The sequence below is a fragment of the Lagopus muta genome, chromosome 5 (assembly GCF_023343835.1).
Source record: "Lagopus muta isolate bLagMut1 chromosome 5, bLagMut1 primary, whole genome shotgun sequence".
Taxonomy (NCBI): Eukaryota; Metazoa; Chordata; class Aves; order Galliformes; family Phasianidae; genus Lagopus; species Lagopus muta.
The window spans coordinates 2,087,085-2,104,627 of record NC_064437.1 but is presented as its reverse complement, the minus strand read 5'-3'; the positions used below and the strand labels follow the sequence as shown (position 1 = coordinate 2,104,627).

At 38.7% G+C, this 17,543-nt stretch overlaps 1 protein-coding gene across 2 annotated transcripts in view; it reads left to right on the top strand.

The window, feature by feature from the left end:
- The window catches only part of EFCAB7 (EF-hand calcium binding domain 7), a 27,441-nt gene extending 9,918 nt beyond the window's left edge, over positions 1-17,523 (top strand). The window contains exons 6-15 of one of the 2 annotated variants that reach the window (XR_007376973.1): positions 909-1,027; positions 5,406-5,547; positions 7,036-7,145; positions 8,132-8,289; positions 8,493-8,626; positions 10,676-10,824; positions 12,655-12,864; positions 14,794-14,901; positions 15,678-15,833; positions 17,071-17,523. Coding sequence is in view for 1 of the 2 variants with exons in the window: in XM_048944453.1 (XP_048800410.1) it covers positions 909-1,027; positions 5,406-5,547; positions 7,036-7,145; positions 8,132-8,289; positions 8,493-8,626; positions 10,676-10,824; positions 12,655-12,864; positions 14,794-14,901; positions 15,678-15,752 (1,205 nt within the window). In the remaining variant the exon portion in view is untranslated. Of the gene's footprint in view, positions 1-908; positions 1,028-5,405; positions 5,548-7,035; positions 7,146-8,131; positions 8,290-8,492; positions 8,627-10,675; positions 10,825-12,654; positions 12,865-14,793; positions 14,902-15,677; positions 16,402-17,070 lie in introns of those variants that run through there. The other variant, XM_048944453.1, reaches the window with a different exon arrangement.
- The last annotated feature ends 20 nt before the right edge of the window (positions 17,524-17,543 follow it).

The window sequence follows — 17,543 nt, the reverse complement described above, 5'->3', positions numbered from 1 at the left end:
TAAGCAAGGCTGCATTTATTCATTCCCACTGTGACAGTTGCCTCAGTGTGCCAGTAGAATATCTGACCCGTGTTTAAATGGACTGGGGCTGAATCTATTATCTGAAGCTGGCAAATTCTTAAAGGTGAATTTGGTTGACTCTCACATGATTCTCACAGTCCAGAGAGAAGACAGAAAAGGAATGCTGTGATATTGCAACAGCAAATTAATTATTTCCTTCCCACATCAGAGATAAAACCTTAAGCAGCTGTCAATAAGCAGTGTGTTTCAGTTGTTGAGGCCACTTTTCAGGAGGAACATCAAACTCATATTGGTTGTGCTTGAAGTTACAAAAACTTGTCCAAACAGGAGGAAGTCTGATAGCTAATGGATTCCAGAAGTACCATATATGAAATATTTATTTATGTGTGAAATGTGTGCTGTTTAAATTACTTCAGTTCTAAGAAATGCTGAGGAAGAGCAAAGCTAACAAAAGAACCATGAGGGGTGAATGTGTGTAGCTAAAGCATCAACTGTAGTAGCTCTCAGGTAAGGAATCAGGAAGTAAAGGCCTGTGAGTAATTTTCTTGGGCAGCTGTGGATTAGAAGCAGGTTCAACTTCTCCACTTAGAGCAGATTTATTGTGATTCCAAGGGAAGTTGAATCCCGTGGTAACAATTTCTTCTCCTTCAGGCAGATTTAGAGTCCGAGGTTCTGCCATCTGTATGCCTGTTCACCTGGGATGCACAGTCAGGAAAGTAAAGATGTTTGGCCAGTGACTGATTGTGTTAAATTATTTTAAGTCAGCTTATCAGATAGAGGATCCTGTTTTCCACTGTTAATCTTTGTGCATCCGTAAAGGTTTTACGAGAAGTATCACTAGAAGTAGGATAAATAATGTCATGGTTTCTGAATATCTGTGTTCATAGGCGATAGCAGAACTCCTTCAAGACCAGCTCAAAGCTGCAGAGCATCCAGTTCTTCCACCATCAGCGTGTGTGCCAGTAGCAACAGAAGCACAAACCTACTTGAGCCCAACACGATGAAGGTATCATGTAAGCTGAAATTATGCTGTTTTCCTCTAGACAGATATGGTATTGCATTTTAAACAAGAAAGTGTTTTCTTCTGATTTTTAGCTTATGTTTTATTAACAGTTTGTCAGGGGCAGCTATAAACTATCAGGAGGTTTCCTGATATTATTATTAACAGTTTCATGTACTGTTGGTTTTGCTGACATCCAGTTATTGAAAATAATTTTTCAGGTGTGAAGGTTTAATAGAACAAAGTGTGTTTTTTTATAAATGAAGCCACTGCTGGAGAAAACGTTTAATGACTTTTTGAGAAATTTAAAATTGCATAATTTATTAGGTTGCTGAGGACTTTAAATGCTTAAGTAGTCTGAAAGATTGTGTATCATAAAGCTTTATTTGAAAGGTAATTGGAAATAAATAACAGATCTCTGAGCATATTCTGTTTGTTAGGCATTAATTTGTAAATATATACTGTAGACTGAAAATATTGATTTTCAGTTAGATTAATATGTTCTATCAGTATTTTCTTTTAAATCAATCACTCATTCAATATAAATTCCTGTGGGAGAAAGACAACAAAGTCACTTTGCTAAGTCAATATTTGTAGAGTGTTAATATTGATCTTTTTCCTTTGTTTTCCCTTTCTAGACTGAACCTTTACTAGTTTTCTTTCAACAGAAAATAATAGCTGTAGAAATATAAAACATTAACTGGAAACTGCTAGGATACATTAAAAATGTGCACCTCGAGACCTCTGTATAAAAGGAAAAAAATGGTTATGGCCACATAGTATAACTGCTGCTAGAAAACTGAACTGATTGTTCTCATGAGTTACATTTTTGTTTCAAATAACAACTCTGTATTTGTTATTGAACTCTGAAGTCCTTTATATCTTTGACACTGCTCTACAGTGACATTTGTTCTATATTAAAATTTAAAAACATTGTCTCTAAGGAATTTTTTGCAGTCTTGTTTTGGTATCTGGACCTCCATGCAATTTAACCTGCAATTTCACCTTGTTCAAACGTGATATGTAGTGCACGAAACCATTGTGTGTTTTCCCAGTTTGGATCCTTCTTTCTTTGTATGAGCTGGTAAGAGCTGACTAAAAAAAAAAAGAGCTGCAGATATTGAATACTAGCAATAAGCATCATGTGAGAATTACAACTATCAGTAAACATGAGCAAGTGTAAATTGTGCTACTAAATTTGTTAGCCCTAACTATTAAGGACCCAATACAAGCTCTGTCAAAGTCAGTGAATGTGTACATAGTGAGTCTCTGAGCTGTGGATTGGAATCAGGTGCTCAAAAATTCAGCACTTTTATCTTAAGTGCAGAAAAGACATTTATTCTGCATATCAGATAACGGTGGCTGTAGAAGTATAAAGCATTAACTGGAAACTGCTAAGATGCATTGAAGATGTACTGTATAAAGGGAAAAAATGTATAAATGGGGAAAACAAAAGAGACTGGAGGCGTAGCATCCTTTCAGGCAGATTGTATCCACTTTGCGTGGCACTTGGCTTGCCTTCTTAGCACCCGTGTTTTGCTGCTGTGTGTTTAAGAAATTATTAGACATATATATATTTTGTCTGCAGTTAACCTGTCTTGTTGGGCAATAAGAAATTAGTGCCATCATGAGGTTGGATGAAGCAGATTTCACTTTTTTGACAGAAGGATGAAGTGGAAGTCAAACCAACCGACCTGTTGGGCTTCTTGTGTAGCTGGCTGCCATATAACTGATACACAGCTGATGGGGATTGCACATTTTGGCAAAGTATTCTTGTCAGTATTAATCAAGTTTTTAAAAGTCAACAAAATAGATAAAGCAATGTTCTGTTCCAGAATCTCTCAGCTGTGGGTAGCAATGTTGTCCCTACTGAAAAGTCTCAACTTCTTGTTCACTCTGCTGAAGTCAATGGAAGACATGTATGCACAGTGCACAGCAAAGGAAATGCCTGAGGAAAGCCTTGATCTTGAAAGAACAGCAGAGTACAGTAGTTCTGTTGGAAGGGGACCTTCAAAGACTATCCAGTCCAGCATCTTCTGGGCTGACCAAAAGTTAAAGGTTATCACTTAAATGCCTCTTGAATGCTGACAGGTGTGGAGCATCAGCCACCTCCCTAGGATTCCTGTTCCAGTGTTTGACCATCCTTGTGAAATTTCTGCCCCGCTCGTATACCAAAGCAGCTTGGTGCCATTGAACTAGCAAGAATTTTTGTGCTTATTCATCAGGTTTTGCACAAGACAAAGCAGTCTTGTGTTCTTTAATTCTTTAATTGGAGGAAAAACTCCTTTTGCAAACATTGCTTTTTAGTTGTAGTTGTGCATCGGTGCATGGACAGTTTCAATAATGACTTACATTGTAATGGCAATTATTTATACATTATTTGGACAGCGACCAGCAGTGACAGCAGTGGAACTCCCTAATGTTTCCAGCACAAGCATTTCTCCCTGTTTTAGCTACTATTTGATAACCCTGTGCTTTTATATTTCACATCCCCTGTTTTGCACTGAAGCTGCATATTAAAATCAAAACAGAAGATCACCTTTTAGCTGCATTAGTTTCCATTCCTGTTTGTGGTCTGACAAGGATAGAGAATGTAGCACCACCTTCTGCTCACTGCAGGAATAACAGTTCAGTATTCCTAAAGCACTGTCAAGCTTTTGCTTCCCGTTTCTCCCATCTTAATCTGAGTGGCACTTCTTGAGGTATTTTCCCTGCTGCTTTGGCTAGTGTTCTCTTGTAACAACGTCTGTCCAAATGCAGAACTGCAAAAAAAATGTAGTCATCCATCTGAAATAACAGCCAGGAATATGGAAGATAAGCAGGGCAAAGCTGCTTGCTTGGGACTTTGAATTGAATTTTGAATATTGAAGACTGCTGCTGCAGTGAGGAAGGGGAAATAGGAAGTGCTAGAAGAATTTTTGTATATGAAAACTGTTAGAGTATCTTTCTGAACAGCTAGAGCACATTTGGATGGCTGCTTGAACACTGTATTGTACACTTGGCTTTTTGACTTTGAGCTGTTTGGATTGTTTTTTTTTTTCTAAGCATTTTATAAGGTACAAAGCTTAGAGACTATGGAAACTAACAAGTTACCTCAATTGTGTCAAGTTATAAGGAAAGATCTCAATTTGTTGCATGTTCATTTGGACAGGAATAAGTGCTTAAATTGATGAGTCCCTGAGAAATTTCTATTCCTTCTATTCCTACAGAATTTAGGGTTGTGAACAGAAAATTTAAATTTAGGATCAGAGCTGCATGCATTCCTAACTGTGTTAGCAACCTGGGTACAGTTCACTAGGAAAGTCCAGTTCTTGTCTGACACCTTTTGATCACTGACTGTAAAGTGTCATCAAATGAGCATGAGGGGATTGTGATGAGAACTGATTCTTTAAGAGGTGTGAAATGAAACCTGGGATTTTGATGAAGGCTGTTTGGCCTTCAGTGGAGCAAGGAGTCAGTCTGTTTACTGGATGTTGCATGCAGACCTCTGCTTTCATCAGTTCATTTCTGAAATCAGTGCTAGTTTACGTCTTGCACTGAATATTCTGCATAGTTACAGCCACTTGTATAGAGCTGTCTGTTGAGATTACACTGAAAGATTCCTTCTGCTAGGCTATGCTCAGAAACTTAATCTTCTATTGCTAGGAAAGTAACTAGAAATAATGGATTTAATCAAGACCAAGGGAGTGAAATCGAGAATGTCCTCCTTTCCTTATGGCATACAACATGGCTACAATGGCTTTATTTCTCTTTAGCTAAATGGTATTAGAAATTGAAAATTGGGGTCTGCTATTGGGGAAAAAAAAATAGCTTTGAATCGTGTAGCAGTTTCAACATCTCAGTAAAATCATGGCTTCTTACAGGAAGCTCTTCTCAAACACTGCTGTCTTCTGTTTGTGTCTTTCCAATGGCTTTGGCAGAAGACAAGAAGAAACACTTGATTTTACTACTACCTGTGCTTGTCGTTTGAGCAAAGAACTCCTTGTTGTTCAGCTAATCCCTTAGGGTTTTTTGCTTGATTGTCCTTATAGAAGTAATGGAGCAAAATTCCAGCCTCTCAGTGGTCAATCACACAGCTGAGAGTCTTCCATGAATTTGGTTTGGTTCTTCAAGAGAATTAACGTTTCATTTTAACCATTTGAGAATTGGGGCGATCTGTACATTTGTGGAGCATTTTCACAAGTAAAGCCGTGTTACTGGCTTGTCTGCAGGAGCTGAAAGAGACTGAGGGAATTCATTAAAAAAGAAAAGAGAAGATTGATGCTACACCTTGGGGTATCTTTTATGCAGCACTCCTTAAATCATCAAATTAATGTATTTTACAGAATGAGCTTCTGGCTTAATCTTTTATTGAGGCAACATTCAATGTTTACTCGGTTTGCAGGAATGGCAATGTGCTCAATCCAAGGGATGCTTCTACCTAGAGGAGGATGGTGAAATCGTTGCTCATAAGTACAGGCTGCATTTACCTCAGAGGTCTGCAGTGTGCATAACTATCAAGCCTTTACGCCTTCGTCAAATAGAAGGTAAAAATATTTGTATCTCTTCAGAGAATGTATATATTTTCCTCACTGATGCATCTGCCTCTTCTCTCCTGCAGTATTTAGGGATATTTTGCAAACATCATAGTACTGCAATATTTTTCTCTGTTGGCAAAGTCCTATTAAAAATACAAATTACTTGTCATACCATTTTTTCTCCTTAGTTATTTTGTTTTCTGTGTGGGCAGTAAAATAACATCAAACTGTGTTGTCTTTCTTTTTGTAGTTGGCCAATGTCTTACATTCCTAGACTCCAGACACAAAATGTATTTGCATACTTAGTTCTAACTAAGCATTTTTAAGATGGGTTGGTAATTGAAATTGGCAATAAGCTTCACTGCAAATAATTAACTGAAATTAGTAATTCTCCAGTTCCAACCTGGCTGAAATGGGAACCTGACCAACAGACTTTTAGTGGTAAATAAAAGGGATCTGAAGCTAAATGATTTGATGGTGTCTCAGTGTTCTGCTTATAGCTTTTGCTTTCTTTTTGCCACGTGTCAGCTTCTTAAATTGTGCTGTTGAATTATTCTGCTGCAAGATTATTCAGGCGTTCCTTGCGACTAAAAGAGTAACAGTTTATGCACAAATTCTTCTTTTGCACATTGTTGTCCCATGTATAGGAATATCTTGGTGTTTGGTTGTGAAGAGGAAGGCATAATACTGTTATGTAAGGGAAGTATTTCTCTTTCAGCACAACAGTTACCTTTTTAGGAGATTCAGAATATCTTCAAATTTCCTACAAACTTGTTTGCTCCTTGTTATCCTTAACTCCTACCTGCAGACAGCTGAGTCCCTCCATTGCATGTGTTCTTTTGGTGTGGCCTATTTAACTTCAAGAACACTAAATTGCCCATTGATTGACTGCTCTCAAGGACTGAGCAGCTACACGAAATCAAACTGATTCTAGTAGCATCCACTGAATATATTTAAGACCTTCACTGCAGTCATCCTGACCAGTGATGCCACGTGTGGGGATCTTGCTGTTCAAATCTTAAAATTTACTCATCTTTCAGAGTTACACATCCTTTGATATCTCTAGCTTTTGCATGTAACATAAGTTTCGAGTTAAGAAGAGTTTAACAATGTTTTATGGAATGTCAGAAGAGATTGTAAGCTTGATATTGCCCTTAATTGCAAACATATTTGTATAAAGAAAACTAATAAGAAATAACGTTCCACTACTTGTAGAAAACAATGCAGATAGCTTCCTTCACTATCAAAGTGTTTAATATCTGAATGATTAATAGCAACCATTATCTGTAAGACAATTACATTACTTGTAGCAGTTTTTCTGATTTGTCTAAATAGGAAGAAAATGTTGATAGCATATAATGCTTTATTTTCTTTTTTTTAATCTTACCTTAACAGAGACCAGTGCTATAAATGCAATGGAATTATTTACCTTGGGATTCAAAGAACAAACAATTTTGTGAAATTGTTAAGAATTTGAGGATTTTTTTATCTTTTTAGGAAAATCTTGTCGCTGGTTGTCAGTGGATACGGTGTTGTATGTTCTGAAGGAAAATGAAACCACAGAAAATCTGCAGCTTGTCTGCTCTACTGACCAGCAAAACAGAGAGGTCAGATATTTCTGTTAAATTCCTAGATTGTTTTTTGTATCTTTAATGTACCTGTTTTTGCTACACGGGTGAGCTTGTGTGTGTTTGGAAGGAATTCAGAGCTGTGCCTAATCAGAGTAGAGGAGAGAAGCATTCTGTGCATGTTGCCTTCCCAAACGGGCAGAATTTATGCAAGGTGATGTAATGCCGTCTTCGTTCTGACCTTTGGATGGGCTGAATTGCAAGCCACGTGTTTGGAAATTTAATGAAGTTCCTGAGAGGGCCGTATTCTCAAGTAGCAGGTTGGCAGGCATCCCCAGATTGCTGGCTGGCTGTACAGATACTCTGTGGAAACTAAGTTGCATTTCTGCATGCTCAAACCCCCAGTTCAGAATTATAACATTTGTTACAATTTCCTTTCATTTTCTTTCTTCTTGACACATGCATGATCTTAAACTTCACAGTTCACAGGATATTCTTGCACTGCAGCAGAAAGAAGGGAAGAGGGATGGCAGGGTGCAGTGACTCTCCCCTTCCAAGCAACAGGGAAATCAGCTTGCTTCTTAAAACCTGCTACCTGTGAATTTTTACACAGGAAGTTTTTGTTGCTAGTTTGAACAAACCTGATACAACAGGAGGGGAATGCAAAACCAGGTGGGTTTTTTAGCATAATTTTGGCTGCTTGTGTATTAAAGCTTAAGATTTGAAGAGAGCTGAAAATCTGAAAGATGATGGATCTGCTATTAGAGGCTTCCAGCTGTTCTCCCCTCATCTCTGGTCCTGAATAATTTTTTTAACTTGTAGTGCAGTGCAGTTAGGAGTGGTTTTGGGGCCTTCACAAAGGCATCACATGGCTTCTTCCAGGTTTGCATTTGTTTTAAGGAAAGAGACTAGCATTACCAGTGTTCTCAAGTAATTAATCAATTATGTATGATTGTTATTGCTAATGAAGGAAGGTATCATTTGACAAGTAACCTACAGTTTTGTCTGGCTTCCTTTAAGAGTAGATGTTTGGATGGAAAGGGGAGCTTCCATCAGGAGTGTACTGGCTACTCCCATTCACAACAGGCTGTAGGCTGAAAAAGGCAAAAACACCAATTACTGGAGAAGCAAAACTGGTGTATAGAGATGAAGATGGTGAACTGGCTCTTACCAAAGAGTTCCGGTGAGTCCTTGTCCCAGATAGGTGTGGTAACCAATACAAAAATATGCACTCCAAATAACATCTAGCTTTCTAATTGCTAAAATACAGCTGCATAGAATATTCTCGAGTACATTCTTTACTATATACCAACAGTGTTTGTAATTACTGAAACAGCAGAGAAGATGAAAATGTTTGGAAACGGTTCTGCTTTTTTCATCTTTTAGAGCAGCTTTATTGGATATATTTGAAACAATTGATTTGGATGGAAATGGCCTTCTGAGTTTGGAGGAATACAATTTCTTTGAACTGAGAACTAGTGGTGAAACATGTGATGAGGAAGTGTGGGCTATATGTAAGGGTAAGTCTGTTGCTCTGCAAAATACAACTACTTAGGACTATAAATCTACTTGCAAACTGTGGTCTGTAGCACCCTACTGTGTATATAGTTAAGGAGGACTGAGTATTTTGTAGCCTATTCCAAGAACACACGTGTGTATTAGTATCATGTTTTACTTTTCAGTCTCCTGTCCCTCATTTTGCTTTCTTCTGGTTTGTGTGCCACTGTCCTGTTAAGAAATTCTTCCTATTGCTAATTGCAAAGTTCTGTAGATTAAAACTGTTACAGCTGCCAAAAATACAAGTTTTCTAAGCACAGATCATATAGTGAATTGGGCTATAACAGATATTCATTGATTTAATCTCTTTTCTGCAACTTAAGCTGATACTGCTTTCATAGCTCATAAGGTGTTGAGAGGGGCATTTAATCAGCGTGTATAGGATGCTTTAAAGCAAGGGCATCTAGAGCTTATTATGCTTGCTTAGAAAAGTAGATACTAGGAAGCAGCTGTTGCAACTATATGTTTTCTTCGGGTGTAAGCAGTTTTTTCATTAGAAATCTGTCTTTTAAAGGTTCATATATGGTGTGTCAGTCTGTCCATATTGTGCTAGATGAGAGCTCTGAGACTTTGAGGTCCTATAAGTCAGATGAGGAAGCTGATAGTTAATTTTCTTTCAGCTGTACTTTACTTTCTGTCTGCAGATTCATACCATCAATGTTACTGGACATCCTGCAGCTTGCAGGAGCAATATTGGGCCACGGACATCAATTATGAAGAAAAAAGAAATTCTGTGGCATTGCTTTAACCCTGCACATATTTAGCTCCTAAGGGTAGAAAAATGTAACCACCAGTGGCTGTGTGCTGCTGTAGTAACACAGTGCATTAAATCAATGGTTTCAAAGCATTGGCAGTTTAACTGAAACTAATGGACAAACTGGAAATGTAGAAGGCGTAGTGTGTAAACTAGAAGTTTCTGTACAAAAAATAGTTCTGCAACCTGTGTCTGAAATGCCAGTATGGTATGCCATTAAATATCAGCCTGTGCCATCTGTTAGATATAACTCCTTTGCAGGCTATGACACATTGATTAATTTAGGCCAAAAAATACTTAAGACCTGGCAAGTCCTGCCAACTGTTTCTCCCCAAATCACTCAGATATATTGGAGTTTTTTCCTAAATTATGGAAAGATCATATAAAAATACTTCCCTATAAATCAATGTCTCTTTCGTCCCTTTCCATGTTATTCCTCGCTTTATGACTTTGTCAGTGTTCTGTATCTGTGAACTGGTCTCAGTGCGAATAGGGGGAGTGTGTGTGATGTGTTTAAAAGAGGGAAGAAGAGAATATGGTGAATGTATTACCTGGTCGTTAATCAGTTGAAGGGTTCAGACGAATATTATAAATCTTGACACCAAAGTTACAGCCGCTTATTACAGCATCTGTACCCTTAGATAGATTTATTAAACTGGTAATCCCTTTTTAATAATATATAGTAAAGATTTAGCATTGTTATGAAGATGAGAAAACCATTTTTAAGAATCGCTGACACAAGGACATTTCAATTATGTGTTTGCTGACATTAGATTGGTCAATCTACCATATTCCATCAAAAGAAGGGTGCTAGGATTACTGGCGTTTTATTGCTTTTTAAGAACTAAGTAAATCACTCCTATATCAAGGACCTCAAGCACTAAGGATGCTGGCCCCATCAGACTTTCATTTCCCGTTCCTAATATACCCTATTCTGCAAATCTCAACTGCCACAGATACTGCTAACAAAAGACAAAAAAATCGATATGAATTCTTTCTCTTTGGAAATCTCATCCTCTTCTGGGCTGTACAAAGGGTGCAGAGTTTCTTGGCATTATCTAAAATCCACAGTGCAGCCCTGCAGAAGGCTGGCATGAAGTCAAGGGCGTTCATTCCCAAAGCATGCTTAGAGAGCCTGAGGCTGCAAGATGGCTCAGTCTTGTAAATCTCATTAAGTACAGGTTTGGCTTTGGAAGGACAAAGGGCATTTGCAGAGAGAACAGACATTGTTGTAGTGTTACCTTGCATTTCTTTTCAGAGAATTTTGATATGAAGAAGAATGAACTAACAAGACAAGGATTTATGGATCTGAATCTCATGGAAGCCAATGACCGTGAAGGGGATCCTAGTGACCTTTGGGTCACTTTATTGTCACTGGGCTACAACAAAGCATTAGAAATGACAGAGGTATGATAGCCGTACAGCAAAGTAATTGCTTTATGTACAACTTGCTGCACGTGTTTAATTGCAGTGCTGTTTCTGTCCATCACAAACTGACTTTGGTGGATCAGTGTTCCAACCCAAACGCTGCTGATGCAGGGTTTACCTGATAATTTTCAGTCACTGTGGCATTCTGCTTCTTAGAATAAATGCCACGGTTGTAAGACAGGCTTTATCTTTTGCCTTAGACAAGGCAGCATTTTGTGGGATAGCAGCAGTGGGAATCTTGGGTTATATCCTTTGAAAAAATTCACACACCTTGCTGGTAAGCAGTGATAAGAAGACAGTGGTAGTAATCTGTGACCTGCCAGCAAGCATACAAAACTCAGAACTTAGTCACCTTCCTGACCCAAGCTGCAGCAGAAGCCATCAGTCATGATGTAAAAGTTACTGTAATGCAAACAAGTGATTACTGCTTACAGTAACTTAAAAACTAACACAAATGTCAGCTAGAGAATGGGGTGATAGGAATGGATTTCTGAAATATTAGAGTGTGTTATATCAGCTAGGGTAAGATAACTTCAACCCCACCCCAGATGTGACTCAGAGCTAATAATCTTCAGATGTGGCTGAATGGTGCCTTACACAACAGTGTCTGAATGGGTTCCGTATAAAATTGGAGTGAAAGAGCTTTTGGGTGGCACACTGTTTGCTTAAAGGGCCAGGTGTTATTTCTCTGATTTAATTATGTGCTTACAGATTCTTTTAAAAACCCATATCAGCATTGGCATTAATAGTTCTTACTAAAGGAAAAAAGTATTTTGAATGAAGAGGGGGAAAAAAAAGAAAAAAACGTTGAAGACATAAAATATGCACATAATTTCATAATTTATCTTGTTGTCTTTTCCCTGATTTGTTTTTGTTTGTTTGTTTAGTCTATTATTCATTTAGCTTTAGTTAAAATAGCTTAGGACCATATGATTATACAGTCCCCATATAAAAATGTGTATGAAACATAAATGCAGACCCAAAACATCCAGTATGGCAGAGAAATTTTGGTTGGCTCTCACTGAAAATCCTGAGATTGTGGTGAATGATTTCTTGAGGAACAGCACTTTCTCCTTTTCCTACAAGTAGGCCTAACGTAGTAACTACAAAAGTGTCTTTCTGCATTTATCCCATAAGAGGGAGCTATCCTCTAAGAAAGAAGATTTTTGGGGAGGTTTTATCACGTTCGAAGTCTCTTTGGATACGCTGTGTCTTATATTAGCTATGGCTTTATGTCTGTAGTTCTTGCTTTCCAAAGGAAAATGTAGCTTTCTGAACAATTTAGTTCTTGATCTAACGGGGTATATGTACTAACTGGTGTCTGCAATTTAACCTCTTCCTGGTTTTTCAGTGATTTAGAGTGTGATATTTCAGGAGCGTTGAGCCTATCGAGTTCAAGGCAGAGCTGAAAAATCCTAGTGGATTCCTGTAGCCTTTTGAAAGACACCAAGGTGCTGTTACTTAGTGTAAGAAAAAGTAAGCAGCAAGTGAAATAAATTAGTACTTCATACTCATTCCTGTATGTTTTGCTATCCAAGAAAGGATTTGTTACGTTGGAGAGGAAAGCAGCAAACTGCCTATCCAGTGTATTGGAACTGGCATGAAGAACACTCTTTTGTCCTGGCCTTTCACTCTGTTTGTAAGATCACCACAGCTCTCAGGTTTTGAATTTTTAATACCTACTGACGTACTTTCATTTGGATAATTTTACTCCAGAGCATACATGAAAATCCCTAGGAGCTATGGATGAAAATCTGAAGGAAAAAACCAAGGATAAATTGATGCTAAAACTCTTCTTCTCCACTGCAGGCATGCCCCTTTGTCATTGACATCTATGCAGAAAAATGCAAACCCAGAATTAAAGCCATATATCTAGAGGCAGGCAGCTGGCAACTCAACAGGGCTATCTGCAAGTCTGTTGTTAATAATGGAGATGCCAAAGTAATGGATGGCTGTGAAAACATAATTGTCTATACCTGTAGGACTGGCATGCGAATCACTTCTGTTATTGAAAATAAGGTATGGCAGGATACTTCTGTAAGGTACTTTGTTTTAATGTCTGTTATTACTGTTCTTTTCCTTGCATGCTGCAGTTTTGGGAATTACATTTTCTGTTAACTTGCCGGTCTTACTGGTCTACTTTGCTACTAATCGGCGTGAACAAACATAAATCCAGGTAAAACCTGTTGGTGAGATGCAGATTTTTAACCTTTTTGCATAGATCTCCATGAATATTGTGGTAATTCTCTTTCATTTATAACAGGAATATAAATACTGTGCAGTAAGATGCTAAACTTAAGATGCTTGAAGTCTTAAAAGCTCATAACAAGAGTGTATTTTTAAATGGGCAAACATGCAAAAGGGGATGGATTGGTGGACTAATATTAGGACTGAATGCAGAGGTTCTTTGGAGCCACAGGTTTAGAAATGCACTTCGCCCTTTAGGTGGGTATACTGGAGTTATTTATATGTTTAGGGGTATGTCAGAGAAGGAGACAAGACCTGTGCTGAGGCAACTGGCTGGTGAAAATCACTGACCATTGCCATTTATACCATTTGGGTTTCATATGTAGCTTTGCTCTGCATTGAGCAGTTACACTTCCCTGAAAATCTCATTAGAGAATTTGTTGGCTGGAAACTTTGCACTGTAAATGTCTGGAAAGAAGTAATGAAAGGGCAATTTTATGCCTTCTTTTAAGCTTCCCACAGTGCAAGCAGTCTGGTTGTATCTTCAGTTACTGTGTTGATGATTTCAATGGAAATAATTCTTTGTTATTTCTGTAATTAAATTATGCTAGTTCTTGAGGGATTCTGGTTTTGTTTTGCACATGCGTTTCATCAGTGGGTAGAGAAAGGTGTCTGTCTTGTAACCATCCCCAGTCAGGGTGCGAGCTGCAAAGATGAAAAGACCTCACAGGCAGAGCCTCAGTCTTCTCAGAGAATAAGTAGAAACGAGTCTGTTGCCTCCTCATTTGTGTGACAAAAGCAATCGTTGATGAAGCATTTCCTGTCATCCAAAGTGCAGGCTTGGTCTAAGGATGCCCTCTCTGCTCGGTGAATTTCTCTTACCTTCTTCCTGTTGCTTTAAGTATCTTCCTGTAGAGACCATTCTCATGGCCAAGTAGAAGAGAGAATTTCACCGAAGTGACATGGGCGATCACAATAATAATAAGATTAGCACTGGATCGTCTTTACATTTCTGCAGCCAAGAATGACCATATTTACACTCTGTGGCCCACAGATCCTTCCTACTGTGTGCACCAAAGATAGGCTGAAAGGACTGGCAAAAAGAGCTGATAGGAGCTTCTTGTGTGGCATGAGGCTGATTGCTTAAATCAGCTGTGTTTCTGTTCCATTTCTCAATACGGAGGGATTGTTGGACAGCATTGTCTAAGAACCAAATTTCCTGGGCTCTCTGTTGAGTGGATGGCAGAGTATAGTAGTACACCCTTAGGTCCTGAGTCTGAATATTGCTTGAGGTAAATCTGTGGTTAAAGAATTTTCCAGTACCTCAACTCTCAGTTTTACATATTGGATCCTTGGAAGCATCTGCACACCTTTAGTAAGAGGTCTGTTGAGTGATTGTACTTAAATGAATTCTGCCTGATGTTTTAAAAAATCTCTATGAAGATGAGCTGCTTTTCTCAAGGGAATGCTTGGAAGAAACCATGAGCAGAAGAAGACTGTGACAAGGCACATCTTGATGAGTGTCCCTTGCAAACTGCTGTGTGTGCTGTATCTGTGACTTGTGGCAGCCCAAGTGAGGAACTCTGGTCATATCTGAAAGAAAACAAAACATGAAAAGTGCTCCTGACACGGGGCATTTAACTTCAGAATCTAACTTAATAGCATAGCTGAGGAAATAGGAGGAAGGTGTAGTTCTTACATAAAGAGCAGCTGCTTTACCACTAAGACTAATGGGCTCTTTCATGTTTTTTTTACGTGCAGTCTGATAACAAAGTGATTGTTCATGTCAACAATGAGCAGAGTAAGAACTGCCTAAGTAATAGAGGCCTTGCTGTTTTTGCTGTGGAAGTGGCACCAAAATCTATGATGGTAAGAATTTATTGTTTAGCTATCTAAAATCTAAGTGAAAAGCAAAAATCATTTGACAACTGTACTGTTTCCTTTTGCAAGTCTTTTATCATGATAACAAGCATGTGGGTAATGAAGAGGTCTGTCTTCATCACCAGTACAGATCAGATATCATTTTATTGCTATTCCAAAGCTGAACACATGCCTGATATAACCATGTTCTGCAGTGCAGATTGATATAAGATTATATTGCATTTAGTTTGTCATACATGTGCTCCCAGATTTTGGATGCTGGTGCCTCTTTCAGTTGTCCATACACATATCACTTCGTCATGTTTTTAATACTCTATTTCTGTTTTTTAATTATTATTATTACTTAAATTTTAATCAGATCTATAGATTGTCTTGAGAAACAGACCGAGCCAGGCTTGTGTAAGAGAACTAGACGAGCATTGTGGTTCCTTTCAACCCAGGCCATTCTATGGTTCTATGAAACAGATAGAGCCCAGTGGCACTGGCAGGGTGGCCCAGTTAATATTGCTACTGGCAATTCAGATAATTGTAGTCTCCTCCTGTAGTGTTTTATTCATTTTAATTTCTGCTTTGCTCGGTATAAACTGAGACTCAGTGACCCTTGTGAATTCATTGCTGTCATAATAGATGCTGATTGTTTTTCATTCAGTGTTTGTTGTACACGTACTGAAATATTTCTTGTTGCTTGCATAGCATTCTAGGCTATATACATACAATCCCTCAATAAACATCCATTTCACCAATGTTTTCTCTCTTGTGTACAGGTTTCTCAGCACGTGCTGCCACTGAACGAGCAGGAAGAATGGCTGTATAATTGTGTGCATTCCCTCTTACGCTGAATGTTGTAGTCAGTGCTGCTTCTTGGCAATGTTTAATCACAGCTTCTGCAACACAACTTGTAGGTGTGTCCTCTAAAGCTGGTATGCTTCTCAGTTTTATTTGTTAAAGCCAATGAATCGTATAAGTACTTATTTCTGGTATCCCATGTCTGCTAATAGCGCTTAAGAAACACAAACAGTGATAGCATAGGGATGGAATAACTGCAAGTCTGTAGAATTGTTTGACAGGGCAGAATGTTCACATGCTGTCTAATGAAATACAGCATTGTGAAAGTGCTGAGATGCTAAAAATGAGTTCTGTTTGGTGATACAGCTGACAGTTGTGATAGAATTATGTTTCATAAGGGCTGTTTCCCCAAAAATGCCCTTATTTGCTGTAATAGTTAACATAGTACCATACTACAGTCCATACTGGAACTGATTCACTGAGAAAAAGCTTTGTTAAATTGATCACATTGATTCCTAATTCAACACTGCTTCATGTGTAATTCAACACATGATTTTTATGTGAGAGATAAAAAGGGGTGGGGTTATTTATCTCCTGACAAAGGGTTTCAATTTTTTTTTATCACTTGATAATACCTTGTACTAAAATACTTTTAAAATACTCTTTTATATGAAATAAAATCTGCTTTTTCACATGCAATAAGGGATTAATATTTGTGCTCCTAACTGTTAACTGCAACTAATTATTTGCAACGTAGCTGAAGTAAGAAGGCTTGAGGTACTAAAAGTATTCAGGCAGTTATGTTTTTCTCCAAGCGTCCATATAAGAAATGATGACCCTGGTCACCGAATGCTTCAGGAGTGCCTGAGTTTAAAATAGCCCTTAAATATATGTGACCTCATCTGAAAGGGCGGCGAGCAGTCTTGAAAAGCTATATTTATCTGCCAGCAGCTCCTGCACAGCGCTGTTGCTCTGCTGTAATCGTACACTGGGCAAGTAAATGTCAGTTACAAAATGGGAGTGCTGCTAGAGGCTGGCTGTGATTTATGCTCTTCTGTAACTGGAACTCAGGCAGGTCTGCCGGTGAGCTTTTTTTTTTCTTCTTAGCAAGCGCAGCAGATATCACTTTCATTTCTAGCATGGCCTAAAAGCAGTAGAAGTTGCACTAAAAGACTGCAGAAATATTTGGTAACTTGCAGCCAGCCAGAAAGAACCCTGTAAACACTGCCTCAGGCAACGTGTGGATAATCAGGAGTTCCTGGTAGCATCTTTAAGAAGGAACTGGGAAATAGTGAAACACCTACGTGTGCTGTAGGCAATACAGAGCAAGCACAGTTATTTGCATTATTTCTGTTTTTGCATTGGTGTCAGGCCTGGTAGATCTAGCGGGAATCCACGTGCAATTCTTATTGGACTTCAGGAAAGAAACACGTGCCAAGCTGAGTAATTGCTGCAAAAAGACTTGAAACGTGACCCAGCAATGGGGAGTGGAACCTCTTCCTTTTCAGATCTCACTGTTAAGAAGAGTTTCCCCAGCTCTTTGAAGGGGAATATAGGCTAGTTCTGTTTTCCGTGGGAATTTCCATCTTTTCTGGCCAGGACAGTGGGGATCCCGGCTGTATCTGCAGAGTACTTCCAGTTTCCTTCAACTTCAGGTGCTGCCAAGGTAGGAAAACATTCTAGCTTCTACTTTTAAGGCAGAACACAGGTGTCGGCTCTCGCTGCTTCTTTCAACCGGCAGCCAGTATGGAGAGGCAGCGCCTGCAGCAGCAGCAGCACTGCCTTCTACCGTTCTCTCCGCGCCTAGAACCGAAGTCCCGCTCTCCTCGGCGCCCTGACAGCCG